This window comes from Neofelis nebulosa, chromosome 10 (assembly GCF_028018385.1).
Source record: "Neofelis nebulosa isolate mNeoNeb1 chromosome 10, mNeoNeb1.pri, whole genome shotgun sequence".
NCBI classification, from domain to species: domain Eukaryota; kingdom Metazoa; phylum Chordata; class Mammalia; order Carnivora; family Felidae; genus Neofelis; species Neofelis nebulosa.
Window position 1 is genome coordinate 105368302 of NC_080791.1, and position 15958 is coordinate 105384259.

General features: G+C 53.1%; 1 protein-coding gene across 1 annotated transcript in view; it reads right to left on the minus strand.

Moving 5' to 3' along the window:
- Positions 1 to 2645: 2645 nt before the first annotated feature.
- Positions 2646 to 15958, minus strand: part of DDB1 (damage specific DNA binding protein 1) — a 30139-nt gene continuing 16826 nt past the window's right edge. Inside the window, exons 14-27 of the mRNA XM_058689210.1 lie at positions 15756 to 15919; positions 15566 to 15673; positions 15207 to 15414; positions 14136 to 14231; positions 13923 to 14034; positions 12847 to 12970; positions 12327 to 12491; positions 11511 to 11605; positions 6856 to 7026; positions 6390 to 6499; positions 5944 to 6113; positions 5642 to 5744; positions 4061 to 4184; positions 2646 to 3471 (exon numbers count right to left, since the gene is read on the minus strand). Coding sequence (XP_058545193.1) covers positions 3388 to 3471; positions 4061 to 4184; positions 5642 to 5744; positions 5944 to 6113; positions 6390 to 6499; positions 6856 to 7026; positions 11511 to 11605; positions 12327 to 12491; positions 12847 to 12970; positions 13923 to 14034; positions 14136 to 14231; positions 15207 to 15414; positions 15566 to 15673; positions 15756 to 15919 — 1834 coding nt within the window. The 3' untranslated portion in view covers positions 2646 to 3387. The remainder of the gene's footprint in view (positions 3472 to 4060; positions 4185 to 5641; positions 5745 to 5943; positions 6114 to 6389; positions 6500 to 6855; positions 7027 to 11510; positions 11606 to 12326; positions 12492 to 12846; positions 12971 to 13922; positions 14035 to 14135; positions 14232 to 15206; positions 15415 to 15565; positions 15674 to 15755; positions 15920 to 15958) is intronic.

Consider the following 15958-nt stretch of genomic DNA (forward strand, 5'->3'; position numbering starts at 1 on the left):
GCCTGTTGTCTCACCTTGTCACGCTTGATCCATCTTCCAATCTAAGCAACAAATTCTCAGCGAGTAGGTCACCAAAATTCTGTATCGTAAGATGAGTGTGACTTTCCTATTTATACCCATTCTGAGTCCCAAGGAACCTCAGGCATCTTTCCTTTTTGCCTCAGAACATCCACAGGTGCACTTTCTCCCTGTGCCTCATACTGCATTCCTGTTACTTTTAAAAAAGGGTTCCGGCGTCCACATAGTCGAGAACCCAGCCCTGAATTATTCAAGAGTAAGAATAAACCCAAACCTTTCCTTCACTTGAGCCCCCCCCCCACCCCCCAAATCTAGTACACCACTGCCCTTAATCATTCCTACTTGGCCACCACTCACACAGGTGCTCCTTTTCCCTGGTCTCAGGAGCTACCCACAAGTTCTCAACACATTTACACAAGACAAAAATTCCCTTGCACACACCTGTCCCACCTCGTGCCATCCTCTCCCATGCTCCAGCGCGACTCAGCTGCCTCCTTCCTATACTCTGCTACTCTCTGTCCCCTCCGCCACCGGCTCACCCCTGGAACTACAGCAGGGTTTGCTCCATATTGGTCAGTGAGCAGCTGGACAGTTGACCTGCAGCTTTGTGCTTGAAGCAAATCCTCATTTTCCCCTCAGGAGGAGCCCAGGATGTTTAAGACATGGTAAATTCCAAAATTTACTCATTCCTCGGTGAGTTCCAAAAGAAACCACTTTCTCAACAGCCCCGGGCATTTCTTTCCTTTCCCCCAGTTCCTTTTGGACCTTAGGGCATTCACCTTGCTCCTCTTATCATCAGTTCGCTTCTTTCCTTTGGTGTTTTGCTACTTTCTTTTGTCTTTTGGTTTGTTAGATCTCGAGGCTTCTCAGAGTTTGGACTCTGAGAGGCTCGTATTTAATATTGTTCGTCTCCAAGGACTAGTTTAGGCATACCCCTTCGTCACAGCTCCTCCGTGTTTCCTCCCCACTTCTGTGGCCTGTGGCTTCTCCGTAACAAAAGGGACCCTCCACTGAGGGCGGAGGATCCAAGTTGTTGTTGGCTGCAGAAAGGCGGCCTCTGGCTTGTGACCCTTCCAAATGGTCATGTGATGAGTCAGTGTTTCTATTATTCTCCCAAAGGTCCCTTCGTGCAGAGGCCTGGGGTGAGTAGCTCATCAGCGCCTACATGGAAAGGAGCCACTCCAGCTGGCTGTAGCAAAGCTCCAAGGGCAACCTTTCACCCCTCGAGAGGTGATTAATCGTTTTTAAGAGGGGTTGTGGGAGTGTGGCGGGAGAACGTCAGTTTCCAAAGGATTGCTGGAATTCAATCCAGAGTGAATATACCCAAGATTCTAGCAAACAAAACAAAACTGCAAGGACTCCACAGCTCCCAAAGTCAAGACTGAAGCCACTGATACGAAAGAACCTTCTTACTCAAGGTAGCAGGTCTCCGCGGCTGCAGGTCAGACCACGAAAAAGGACCGGAATAATCCTCCCACCACAGCCTCTTTCTCACCTCCGCACCTTAGAGTCAATCCTCCATCTAGGATTAAATTTTTAAAATAATCACAATCTGGAGACCGTTGCTTGCCTGCCTCATTAAAGCTGGTCTCTGGCATGGGGGCAGGCCTTTTCAATTCAAACCATGACTTGAAGAATTCAAATCACAGTGTTGAGTTTCAAGTTCAAACTGTGGTTTTTTTTGAGAGATGCTGATTACTTTTTCCCTTAAGACCCTTACTCCCCACCCTCAGAAATCCCAGAAGAGGAAGGGGAATAGAATAGTAAAGAAACACATGGAATGCCTCCTAGGAAAGGAGACTTACTCCCAAAGACCCCCAAAGCGGAGATGCTTCCTTGCCCTTTCTCTTTTAAGCTAGAATCTCCCAAAACCACAGTTTGAACTTGAAACCACAATTTTCCTGACACTGTATCAAAGGCTGGTCTTAAAGGAGCCTGCCAATATGCCCAGGATCAACCCTCCTCTCCACTGTTGGGACAGAGCAGCCTTTATTCCCACTGGATCACTGGTGGAAATGTGGGCCCAGACACTGTGACCCACTGAGCCAAAAGAAGACAGGCTCTGTTTGCTGGACAGAAGGGTGAACCCCAAACGTGTCCTACTCCTGTATTCTCAAACCCAAGGCGCCAAAGGTTTACCTGATTAAACCAGAGGAAATAAAATCAGACTCCAAAGGGCATGTGGCAACAGGAAGCTGGGAGGTGCATGAGGAGCTCCTTGCCCTGGCCAAGGAGCAGCGCCTGGGGGTTGCTTGGCTGGACGCTGTACACGTGTCTAAAATGACACCAGGAAAGGGAGCCCCCAGGAGCAACCCCCAGGCCCAGCAGGTTACTAACAGAGGCGACTGGGAATCAAATGGTGACTACAGGGTCAAGAGTAATCAAAGGCCACTGAATTTTGAAGACCTGACTCCCGTTATCCTTGGGATCCCACCAAAAATGATCACATGGCAAAGATGACGCAGCTGTCGTTTCCCTCCTTGGGAACCGCTGTTGCAGCAGCAAAGGCAAGTGACTACAGCAGCTGCCGTAAAGGAAGGAAAGGACTTTACACTGAACCGGTGCAGTGTGACCGGGTTGATGCTGGGGAGCTGGGCAACCAGAAGGAAAGCGGAAGCAAATGGATCTTTCTTCTTAGATTCTACTTTATTTGGTAAAACTCGGAAACTAACAACCAATTCACGGCCCCCGACCTTCTTCCCTCTGAAGAAGGCAGTTCCCCAGAGACAAAAAAGGCTGTGGCTTGGGTAACACCCACCATCTCCAGGTTTCAGACTCAGAGCAGCTCATGGCCTGGTGGTCAGGCCTCCAGACCCAAAGCTCTCAGGCAATAGAGAAAGCAAAAGGAAGCTCTCACTTCAGAGACAATGACCCGTCCCACCCCCTTCCCCCCTACCCACAGCCTCCCCACACCCCAACCTAAATAAAAAGATAGCAGAGGACAATGCATGAGTGTGATACACACACACACATACACACACACATACACACACACACACACACACACACACACACACACGCACACACACACAGAGCTTCTTTTCAGCCCAAGAGCTGCAAAATCCCTCCCTGGAAGGACAACCGGCAACACCAATCAAGGCTTGGTGGTCCAAAGCGATGGCTGGAATCATCTGAGACTGGTAAACATCCAGGGAGAAAATACTTCACCTTCACCCCGTTCCCAGGTCTCCAGTGAACTGGTTTTAGTTCAAAGAAATCCCCATTTCCACACAGGTAGACTGTGGCCTCTGGGACAGCTGGCTTAGGGGAAGGTTTCCCCTGGCCGAGAAGACAGCGGTGGGGGAGGGGAGCAGGGCAGGAGAGCAAAGCCTTCAGGGAGGGTCTGGGAAAGGGGACCCCAGCCCTTGGCTAATGGATCCGCGTCAGCTCCTCCACAACCTTGATCAGGTCGTCGGCGGTGGCCTCTCGCTTCATTCCGCTGCCATCATCGTACTGCAATGAGGAAAGGGGAGGACTGTGAGGGCCACTGGGGTGCTCTCTCACCCCAGGGAGGGGGAAAGGACAGTCACAGCGAGAAGCACCTGTCGGCAGTATTGCCGTGGCAGGGAAGGAGGTCTCATCGGAAACCCACACCTTTCCTTAAAGGTACAAGTCAGCAAGGTCTCCTGACAGCAAAGCTGGTTCGAAGGCCACCACCTGGCATACATTTCTCTCCCTTCCAGAATGTCCCCCAGAGGCACCATCTCCAGTGAACAATACCCCAAAACTCTGCACTGTAGCAAGGTCTCTTCCCTATAGGATCCTGACCCTGCCTCCCGTCTGTGGGTTGCCAGAGATCTGCACATGCCCGAATATGCCCTCACTCCTGGAGGTCACACAGGTGAAGTTCCTCGTACAGTGCCGTGACCCTCAGCCACATCCCCTTGCCTTCAGACTCCACCTTCCCACAAGGGTAGGAAACTACTTAGAAAGGGCCGCTGGTACTTGGGGGTGGAGGCAGGAGACACCGGCACTCTGGTGTCTCCAGCACGCCTGGCCCCGCCATGGACTTGGGTCACAGTCCAAACACCGCACAGCTCACCTGTAGGTTTGCCACGACCTCCTGCATCTTGGGCCGGCTGATGTCTAGGAAACTCTCAATCAAGTCTCCATCAATGAAGCCTGTGGCCGGTTCTGTCTTTCGCTCAGTATGAAAGGATCTCCAGGTGGACAGGTGAGTTAAGGAACATGCAATTATCTGCAAACAGCCTTACTCTCAGGCATCCCTGCCTCTGCCCAACACCACAATCTAAAGTGATCACCAGGATGAGAACAAGAAATGTTTGCTCTTTAGACAGTTTTGGAACTGAAAGGCCTTAGGTAAAATTATCACCTGATCCAAATATTCTCTAGTAGAGTGATCTTCAAAATGTTTTTAAAACATATCAGGGGCACCTGGGTGGCTCAGTCAGTTAAGCATCCAACTCTTGATTTCAGCTTAGGGCATGTTCTCACAGTTCATGAGATCGAGCCCCGTGTCGGGCTCTGTGCTGACAGTGCGGACCCTGCTTGGGATTCTGTCTCTCATTCTGTCTGTCTGTCTCTCTCAAAATAAATGAACATTAAAAAAATACTTTAAGAAAACTACAGATCAGACCCTCTCCTTAGCACAGAGCCTGGCCACATACGGACGTTTTCCACAAGCACTCCAGGTAGTCCAATGTACACACCCGGGAAGAACCAGGCTTCTAAGTGTAACCTTGATCTACACAGATGAATAAACTGAGGCTTAGTGGGAGAAGAAGCATGCCAAAAGCCCTGCTGGGTAGCAAAAGCTGACACACCAGCCCATCGCCTCTATCGCAGGCAAGAGCTGGGCCGTCCTGCCTTGGAATGGGCCCAGAGCCCTCCCGCCCTCCTGCCTGGGGAGGGCTCTTTCTATCTCCAGGAATAAGCAAATGTCCAGCAGTACTTGGATCCTGGGTGTCACAGGGGCCTGATCCCTGGGCTTCTGGAGCTTTCGGCTTCTTTACTTTTCCCCTCTTCTCCCACCAGCCTCTCCCACAAGAGTTCTCAGACCCTGCTGTCCCCAACAAGATTTCTGAAAGCACATTCCTACGTGGTCATCTAAATTTCCTGTTTGACATGCAAGGTCAGAAAGACCAGAGGCATATTTCAAGGACACAAATAATACATTTCTAAAATGAACCAGGTAAGCTGGGTGATAAGTACATGGGGAGTCACTATGCTATTCTCTCTGCTACCGTGTGTTTGAATTTTTCCAGAAGTATATTAAGCGCACACACACACACACACACACACACACACACACACACACACACTGGGGTGCCTGGGTGGCTCAGTCTGCTAAGCATCTGACTTGATTTTGGCTCAGGTCATACTCTCACGAATATCTGAGATCAAGCCCCGCATCAGGCTCTGTGCTGACAGTGGGGAGCCTGCTCAGCTCTCTCTCTGCCCCCTCCCCATGCTTGCTCGCTCAAAACAAACAGACATTAAAAACAAAACAAAACAAAACAAAACAAAACAAAACCAAACCCACAAAAGTCCATTCCCCATGGGAAGCTAGTCAAGACAGTTCCTAAACAGCAGCAGTTTCCAGAAGCAGCCTAGGGTAATGCAGCTGTCTACCTGTGCTGGGACACGCCCCTGGAAAGGATATAAAGAGTGCTCGATCTTGCCCACACTTTTGATGACTTTATTGAGTCGATTCTGCATGTCCAACAGCAGGTTGTACCAGCTCTCGGACAGCGAGGTCACCAGCCCTGGAGAAGCAAAGGGAGCCGTGAGCCGCAGAGCCCGCGGCACGCTTCCTCCTCCGAGGGCAGCCCGGGGAAGCCACGCGAGGAGAGCCGAGCTTGCGGCGGCCTCTGCTAGCGGACGCCTTGGCAGCGGCCCACCGCCGTCCGCGTCCCTCCGAACGGGGGTCCGTGCTGCAGCGCGCCCTGCAGGCGCCCGCCTTACCAATCATGCCGTTGACTGTGCCAAAGAGCACCGAGCCCTGCGTGGGCGTGGAAGTCTCGCCCAGGTTCTGCATGACCAGAGAGCCGTGGCAGAAGACGTTGACGAACTCGCCCAGGTGGAAGAGACCGACCTCCTGGAGGTGCTGGCGCTCCTCGTCGGTAGTGGCAGCGCTGAAAGACAGCGTGAGAAACTCGCTCCCTGCACCTCCCGTCCCCGCCACGGACCACACGCACGGGACACCATGTGCTCCGCGTCCCTGGTGAGCCCACGCACGCCCCAGCGGAGGAGGCGGCCTGGAGACACCGACTGCTGTGGCTCTGACTCCCTCGTGGAAGAACTCTACCTCAGTGAGGAGGCGCACGGACACCGAAAAAGGACCCGACGTCTTCATCCACCACTCGGGGGCCCTGCCCCCCGCCCCGCCGTCCCCAAAGCTGGTCACTCACCTATCCTTTTGACACACAAACAAGTTAAAAGCATTTTCAGCCCCCAGGAAATTGTCGTCATCCAAGATTTCGACAGCACTCATCCAGTTAGGATTGAAGTCTCGAGCAATCTTCAAATAGTAAGGTACAACAAGAAAATATAATCAGCAGTGTGTAACAGAAGCGAGTTCTCCGACTGGTCTTTTGGCCAGAGGCCAAGAGCCCGCCCCGCAGAAGAGATGGCCCTGTGTTTAACGACTGCCGCTCTACAGAGATGCTAACCCCCATCTCCGGCCAGTGCATCCCAGCTGGTTGCATCTGAATGGGGAGATTCAAGTGCCAGGGGAGGGTCCTCCGAAAACACCTAACCAAAGCAGAAAGTATGCTCCGGGAAAAACCTGCCCCCGCTGGGCTTGATTACCCCTCCCCACCGCAGAAACACTCGCGGAGGCCACATCGTGAGAAGTCTGCCCCCGACCCCAACTACCTCTTCAAAGTTCCCCTCCATGGGCTTGTAGGCAAGCAGCAGCACTGAGCGCATCAGGTCGCCCACCAGGATGAAGTCGCCCTTGGTCTTCAGGTAGAGGGCCATGATGTTGTTGTAGTGATTGCACTCGGTGCGAAGCTCCTTCTCTGTTGTCCACTCATAAAGCCGCACCTGGGAAGGACATCCCGTTTCTCTCAACCCGAGGGGCCCCAAACCTCTCAGAACGGCCCCTGTCCCCCTCTTCAAGCCTCCATGTGCAGCACCATTTACCGGAGTGCAGTATGGGAGGTGAGCCGGCTTGCTGCGGAACTTGCGTGAATATTTTATTTTGGTATTACACACTTACGAGATACGAAAATAGAGTGAGCACGTCAAACTGGTAATAAAAAGTTTTCCTTTACATAAAAAAAATGAGTCCAGTGTCAAGAAAGATACCAAGTAAACAGTAACGCAAGCAATACTAAAGACACAACAAAAGATGGTCTTCTCGTGACTGACAGTTGAGAACTGACCTACAGAAATATTTCTGGAGAAAGAAGATCCATCTTGATCAGAAAGGAACAAGATCACCTCCCAATGAACCGTCTTTTCTGAACCCTTCTCAGAACATATGTTCTTAGAACATTCTGAGGTGAACCCAATGAGCAGAGAAAATGGAATAGAAAGTCCAACAGAAACATGGTCGAATAACTCAAGGACTCTTTCAAATAACTGAAGGCTCAGGTCTTTATCCCAGGGTCGTGGGATCAAGCCCTGCATTGGCCTCTACACTGAGCGTGGAGCCTGCTTAAGATTCTCTCTCCCTCTCTCCGCCCTCTTCCACTTGCACGAGTGTGTGCGCTCAAGAAAGAAAGAGAGAAAGAAGAGAGAGGAAGGAAGGAAGGGCCCAAAGAACTAGATCTGTGGCCACCCCTCCATCCAAAGATCTTTCCCCCCTTTTTTCTTCTCCACTGCTATGTTTCTTCAGTTCCAACCACACCTCCAAACTAATGCAGATGCTTTACAATCCAGCAGACAAACAGATACATATTCGGCACAACCCAGTCAGAGGACTCCACTCCCTGGAGAAGCCTGCCCTGGCAGACCCCCAGGATCCAGGTGGTCCCGCCCAAGGCTTCGGCACATACAGGAACTGCTGGACAGAATGTATTAAGCCATGATTTCTCAGGGTACGTGTAAAGAAACCGGACTCCAAAGAGGCGCCTGCCCTCCAAGAGTCACGCGTGACAATTACAATGGCTACCACACCTCCATCGGCAGGGTCATGGGTACCCAGAGCCCCCCATCTTTGGGTAAGCCCACTCCAAGCGTGGAGTAAAAATGGGGCCAAACACTCAACATGCTCCCGGCAACACCCCCCACCCCCTTCATTCACAGTCTGTCTACTCTGGAGACGGTCAAAACCAAGGTCAGACACCACCAAAAATCCAGGATGTCCACTCTTTAACCCAGCAGGTTCTGTCTGCTATCTAATATGGCAGCCACTAGCCACAGGTAGCTACAAAACACCTCAAATGTGGCTAGCCCAAACTGAGATGTGCTTTAAGAGTAAAAACACAAAGCAGGTTTTGAAGTCTCTGTATGAATAACTCACAAAATATCTCCCTAATAATTTTTGCATTGACTACATGTTGAAACGATAGTTTGTACCTATTGGGTTAAATAAAATACATTCCTCAAGTCAATTTCATCTACCCTTCACTTTTACTCACGTGACAACAAGATAGTCTAGAATTACACCTGCAACTCCTACGGGAGCTCCGTTAGACAGCAATGGTCTAGCCACCTCTTCCCTAACCACGTCCCGCGCACAGGCTCTGCACCCGCTTGCTGGAGCACAGTCCCTGGGCAGCCTCCTCTCTGGCCAATCTCCTCTCTCTCAGACGTGGCTCTTTTCACAAGGACTCCAAGCCCTCTCAACTTCTCCCTGCCCCCGTCCCCTGTACTGCCGAGGCTGGAGGAAAGACAGGCTTCCAAGCACTCCCAGCCGGTCCTTTCTCACCTCCATCCTGCCTCCTCCCTGACATGCCATCCAGAAGCCCACCCCCTCAGACTCTGCCAGCCCCAGAGCAGCCATGCACACCCCCACCCCACCACTCTCCCCCACACAGCCTTCCTGGGATCCTTGGTGACTTTCACATTCATAGAAAAGGCCCAATACCGACTCCTTTCCCCTCCTCACCCCCCTCTCCTCACGTATCTTGTCCACCCAACAGTCACCCTCAGAACCTGCCACTACACGATTCCAGAATCTTGTGTCCTTGGTTTCACTGCCTCTCAGACCACTCACAGACAGCGAGCTCCTTCTACTTCCCAGTAACCGATACTCTCCTGGTCCGCGGCCCTCCAGGTCCTGAGGCTACGAGCCGTACCTCCTGAACCCTCTACTCCCTCCGTTTCCACCCTTTGTCTCAGCTCCTTCGGAGGGTAGACACAACCAAGTGGGCCGGTGCTTCCGACATCCGGGGCCCACAGGGGTACTGCGTCCCACCTCCCATCGGTCTACTCAAAAACACAGCTCCGGCACCTCGTGTCTAATGGACCGTTCTCGTCCACACAGAAGCGTGCAGCCGTGTTTCCAAGCTTGAAAAGCTAACAACTCTCTTGTCCTGCCACCCCTGCAGTCACCCCATTACTCTTTTCTCCCTTCAACACCAACTCCCTGAAAGCGGTTCTAACGCCAGCAGCCCTCTCCTCCCAGTCCTGGTCGAACGCTCCTCTCCCAGCTTTCCACCCCACTGCCCACCCGGAGTTGCTCTGGCCGAGGGCAGCAATACCTTCCACGGTGGCAAAACCAGAGGCCAACTCGTAACCCTTACGTTACCTGACTTCTGACAGCACCTGTAATTTATCAATTCGCCCCCACCCGAAATTCTTTCTGTGGCTTCCAGAACACTTTTCTCTCTTGGTTCCTCTCCTACTTCATTCCTCACCCCTTCTGCGTTTGGCTCGTTCTTCCCCATCACCCCAACTTATGGGCCGGAGGATCCCAGGGCTCGGCCTTCTGGTCCCTCCTCTACCCACTCTCAGCATGTGGATGATCTTGGGTGACCTCATCCACACTGCTGGCTTATTTATTTATTTATTTTAGTGTTCATTTATTTTTAAGACCTAGAGAGACAGAGCGTGAGCGGGGGAGGGGCAGAGAGAGCAAGACACAGAATCCAAAGCAGGCTCCAGGCTCTGAGCTGTCAGCACAGAGCCCGACACGGGGCTTGAACCCACAAACCGCAAGATCATGACCTGAGCGAAGTTGGACCTTAACCGACTGAGCCACCCGTGCACCCAACACACTGCCGGCTTTAAGTGCCGTGTCATAACCGCTGCCCTGCCATCTCTAGCCCATCCGGCAACCATCGTGACATCTTCGCTAACATGACTACTGAAACCCAGGAGGTCCAAAACCAGGAAACCTCTGGTTTCCTCACTGGGACACAGAAAAGTACCTTTGGTCTCTGCCCCCAGTTCCTGACCTAGAGTGCTCCCCAAACCCTTGTAACTTCCTAAATGAGAGCAGCATTTTACACTGAGCTCCTAAATCCCCCGGAATTTCCCGGGTGACAAGAGTCCTTGGTTCTAATGAGGTGCCTCTTGGTGGTTCCTGGATAGTTCAGGACGTGGGCCGGTGCCCATGATGAGAAGCCTGGACCTGTTGGCCCCCTCCCCCATCCTCTGGGGAAGGGAGAGACCGGAGATTCAGCTAACGATCGATCATGCCTGTGTGCCGGAGCCCTCCCTCCCTTCTCCAGCGCCCCTGCTCCCAGAAACCAGCCGCTGCTGTCTGCATCAGCACCACCGCCTGACAGATCTCACCGCTGCTGCCCTTGGGCTCCTCCGGCCTTTCCTAAGATGTGAAGTGATCTTTCCAAGACAGAAGTCCAACCACATCCAAGCATTTGCTCAAACCCTCTAGAAGTCTCCATCATCCTCACAGTAAAACCCCAAAGTCCTTAAACAGCCTATCAGGCCCCTGGCTGCCCCTCTGACCCCCCTGCCTGCCCCAGCTCGCTCCCACGCAGACAGCAGGACCGCTCCTACCTCCCACTCCTCGCACTTGGCTTCTCCGAGACACAGGCATGGCTTCTCCGTCCCTCAGGAACCTGCCCGGATGTCACTTTCTCAGCAAGAACCGCCCCCCACCCCCAACCATGTGATGAAATAGCAGTCCCCACCCCATGCTGCTTCTGGCACTTCCTCAGTCCCTGCCCCACTTTTATCTCTCATCGTCGTGTACTAGCTGCTCGCAGGTCCCAGAACCAGCTCTTTGTCCACTGCTACATCTCACACCTACAGTGGACTGTTTCACGGGACCAGTACTTCCGGGACGTACCGAGGATAATAACACGGCTTGGCTCACCTTGTTCCGTACAGATGGAATAGTCCCCCACCACGGCCCACTCGCAAGCACAGGGACTGCAGCCCGCACCCTGTTCTCAATACCCACAGCGCTCAGGATCTGATAGGCACGGGGGGCTCCCGTAACCAAGGCCAAGAGCTGGGCCAACCCGAGCTCCCCAGATGCCCAGCTGCGCCCTCCATCCCCCCGACCCTGTCATCCTTAGCATCTGACACACAGGCAGCCTCGGGGAACGTGAAAGAGACATGCTCTGCAGACGACAGGGTGCAACCCAGGGCGTGACACCAAGCGGCCTCACCGTGCTATTGATGCTGGCTAACAGCTTCCCGTTGAATTCCACCATGGAGTACACGGCCCCTTTCACTTCCTTCTCAGCCACAGTCTGTAGTTTTCCTGAGGGGAGAGGGAAGAGACTCTGAGTCTCCTTCAGGAGCCCACACTTTAACTCATCAAAAGAATCCTGATTCCCCCTCTGGCTCTAATTCCTGCTCCCAAACCACGCATCTGAATGCAGGAAGTAGAGTCAGTGTCTCCTGGGGTTAACCACCACCACAGCTATGAGCCCCAACAGAAATGTGCAGCGACTCCACGCTGTGTCCAAGATCTGCCGCCCCCAAAATTGCAGCTCCGACTCCCGAGATGGAGACCACATTCCATCTCAGCCATCTGAGCTGAGATTTTGGGGTTGATAGTGAGTCCTGAGAACCCTCTTGGGTAGGGGAGATGAGAAGAGACACATGTGCACACGAAGCACTAAAGCTGCAACAGGACCCACACGGCTGAGCAACCAAGTGCAAAGCAAACCTAGGATTCCTCTCCTTCTGGCCGCTCGATTCTCTTACCCGTACTTCACCGCCCCCGCCCCCGCCCCCGCCCGTCTTCCCTTCAAAGAGTAGAAAAGGAAGAAACGCAAGCTAGATTTTACTTGTGGGTCTGCCGCCCCCCTCTGTGAAGACTGGTTCAGATCAGCAGCAGCTTGAGTGGCAGAACACAAAGTCTCGTGGCACAGCAATGAATCCAGGCTCTTCTGCTGCTTCACCAAGGCCCTGAACCCAAACGGTCTCACTTTCCCAGATGTCAGATCTCTCAAAGGCTGGGGACAGTGCCCACTTACCGTCGGAATACTGAAAGACCACGATCCGACCCTGCTTGGGCTCCGCCTCTTCGGGATACACCATGGCCGTGCCCACGATGAAGTACGTGTTGGGGTCTTTGCCCAGCTTGCAGGAGACCAGGCTGAGGGCATACTCGTTCTGCAGAAACTGGTGGGCATGAAGCACTGGAAGGAGACCGGGAGGCGTGACTGGCTGCTGAGCCCCACACACAGGTACCCCTGTGCTCCAGGGAGGCCCCCAGCTGGGCTCCAAGCACGGTGCGGGCGGTGCCGGGACGCCGCCTCCAGCTGCTCCTGTCCCCTCAGCCTGTCTCCGTCCCTCACCAGCCTGTGCTGACGGGAGGCAGCCCGGCACCCTGCACTCCCGGCCAACCCAGAGGTCCCACCCCTCCTTTCTTCTCCTCCTCCTGGGATGGCCTGCCACGAGGTTTACCCAACTTCGGAACCTATGAGAGCCTAGAATCGGCTAGCTGAGGGAGGAGGACGTGGGCAGCAAAGGACAGAAAGAGCTCATCTGCACCTTCGAAGGTGTGCTGGTCAATGATGAGGAGGTTGTGCACCTCCACCTCTTCTCCAAAGGAGGTCTCGTGAGGCGCTGTGCTGCTGGAGAACAGCTTGCTGGAGCTGACGCTGCTGGACAGGGCCTGAGAACACAGAACGCACGCGCCCTCTCAAAAGGAGAACGGGAGGGGGTCGGCCAGGACCAGGGGACAGAAGCGGATCTGAAGGAGGAAATCTCAAGGTTGGCAGCTCGAGGGGAGCCAGAAGAACAGAGAGCTTCGGAGAGGACACGGGGACCGAGGATAAGGAGCCAAATCCCGTATAAAATTGCCACAGCAGTCCAACACAGAAGAGCCTGAGGGTCGCTAACAGCCATTAAGACAGTGATGGCAAGTCACTCGAACAAAGCGAATGAAGAACTAAGGCAACCTAGCGAGGGGAGAGACTCCAGCTCTGCCGATGAGAAGCGCAGGAAGCAGGTGAAATAAAGACAGGTGTAAAGACCTTATGCTCTGGGTTAAGGAGAGATGGTTCCAGCACAGACGTCTGGGAGCAAGAAAAGCAGAGAACACGCGGAACTAAAGCGTCAGCTAACACCGCCACTGAGTCTATCACGCGGGGCCGCAGACTGGCACCCGTATTTCACAGATGAGAAATCTGAACTTTACGCTTGCCCAAGGTCACACAGCTAGCAGTAAACCCTGAAGACAGTTCTGCCAGACTCCAGACCCCGCCTCTTACCTGTTATGCTAACGCTGCCCCCCGTTACTCATACCTACGAAGCCCTCAAATTGATGAACCAAGAGAATTACTCATCCCGCAAGGCTACGGACTAGCAAAATCACGGACTTCCACACTTATCCCAAATTCTTCTCAACCCTCTGATGAGGGTGCCAAATCCAGCTCGCTGCCTGTCTTTATAACACGGTGTTACTGGAACCCAGCTATCCTACCTGTGTCGACGGCTGCTTCCGTAACGGCCGACTGGAGGAGTCGTTCCCACAGGGCCGACAAAGCCGCACCCATTATGTGACCCTTTACTGAAGAGTTTGCCAGCCCTGCTGTGATGCCATCTTTCTGTGTCCATGCCCTCACCTGGGTGCTGGCACTGGGCCTCAGGGCCGTTGTGCCCCCACTCGTGTCCTGGACTTCAATCCGGCTAGAAAGGACCCCGAAGCACTGGGACACTTCCTGATAGCAGATCTTCCTGGAGAACAGGTGCGGACAGTGCCTCTCAGAACAGGTCTGAAGCGCCCACACCGACGCCCAGATGGCTGAGCTCCGCGGCCCTCCTCCCCTGGCCCTCACCTGGGGGACTCGTAGAGGGGGACCGTGCGAATGTGCAGCTTCTGGATCTCGTCGATGGTGCCAATGGTGAGGGTGCTATTGTTGGCCAGTGCCAGGCTGGAAAGAAGGGTCTGGGTTTAGATTGAGTAGACCCAAGGAAGGAAAGGATTCTACGAGGCAACTCCGTAAGGGGAAGAAAAACAAGGCAGAATTACACTAGCTTACTCGTTAGTGGTTCTCAACTTTGACTCTATGCTAAAAATCATGAGGGGGTGGAGAAGGGGGCGATCTTGAAACATTCAGATCCCTGGTCTCACTGCCACCCCCCATCTCACTAGTAAGTCTGGTTGGGCCTAGGCTGAGATTTTTTTTTTTTTTAACGTTTATTTACTTTTGAGAGACAGAGTGCAAGCAAGGGAGGGGCAGAGAGAGAGGAAGACAGAGGATCTAAAGTGGGATCAGTGCTGACAGCAGAGAGCCTGATGAAACTCACAAAACTGTGAGATCAGGACCTGAGCCACTCAACTGACCGACCCACCCAGGGTTGAGATTTTTAACTGCTTTCCATTTAATGCTAAAAATGTAGCTACAGAATCTACAACTAGGAGCCTCAAAATCTCATTTGCATCAGAATGAGCGAGAGTGCTGGGCCCCACCCCCAGGGTCTCTGATTCAGGGGAGTTTGCTGGAGCTGGAGCTGGGGGGGGGGGGGGGGGGCGGCACGTGGGGAGGGTCATACTATGAGAAACCCAGCTCTAGAAGAATACACAATCATTTCTAAATCAGGGGTTCAGAAACCAACTAACCATCTGAATCACTAGGGAGGTTTCCTGAAAATATAGATTCTAGGGCTGAATCCCAGATCTACTGAATCAGAATCTGAAAAGGAGTCAAAAGAAATCTGTACTTTTTATAAAGCATCCCAGGGATTTCTAATAGGCAGCCAGAGCTGAGAACCTCTGTTCTACATTTCTCATCTTAGCTATTTACACAGATTCAACTTTGGGAAAAGGCTAGAGGACAAGGGTTTGAGGAAAACATCACTACGCCCTCCATCAACGGCATCTGTTGAAGAAAGAAAAAGAGGCTCACCTGTCAGGATAGCCATCAGAGTTGAGGGGACACATGTAGTTGACTTCCTTGAGGTTGACATTGGAGAAGACCAATTTGTGGTTGCTGCTGTAGATGACAGTGGGGCGGTCAGAGCAAGCAAAGACGTTGGTGGTAGAGAGAGAACGGAAAGTCCTCAATACCGTGGGCTGGGTGCCCAGAGTCACCTTCTTCCGATCGCTCAACAGGCCTACAGAAAGAACGGCATCAGGAGAGAGAAGGACAGGACACGGGACAAACAGCTGGGCCGTGGAGGTTCAAGAGCAGTGGGCCGAGGCTAAGGCCACTAACTGCTCACTCCTGATTTCTCAAAGACTCCCCGTCCAAAGTGTTCTGCTCACCCGTCTCAATGTTGAGCCCGAAGTAGAAAAGTGCCCCGTCTCCCAAGGCACAAAGGAGGTAGTGGCTGCTCTCAAAAGTGGTCATCAGGATGGAACGAGGAATGATCTCTGTGGGAGAGGGGCACGTCAAGATCTTGCTCCACATTCTGACTTGGATCCCAACCCCTAAGGGTCCTCGGGAGACACCTACCTCCACCCAGCATCTCTTTGTGCAGTAGCTCAAAAGAGGGCAGCTTCAAGATACGTGCGGAGATGTCTGTCCACAGGCCAATGGCACAAAGAGGGGACAGCCCGTTGCTGTCCCCCAGCGGGGTGATGTCCAAGCAGGCCACTTCGTGTTCCATCTCTGTGTGGCTGAACAAAGAGGAAGATGGCAGAGGCAGGACTCCGAGG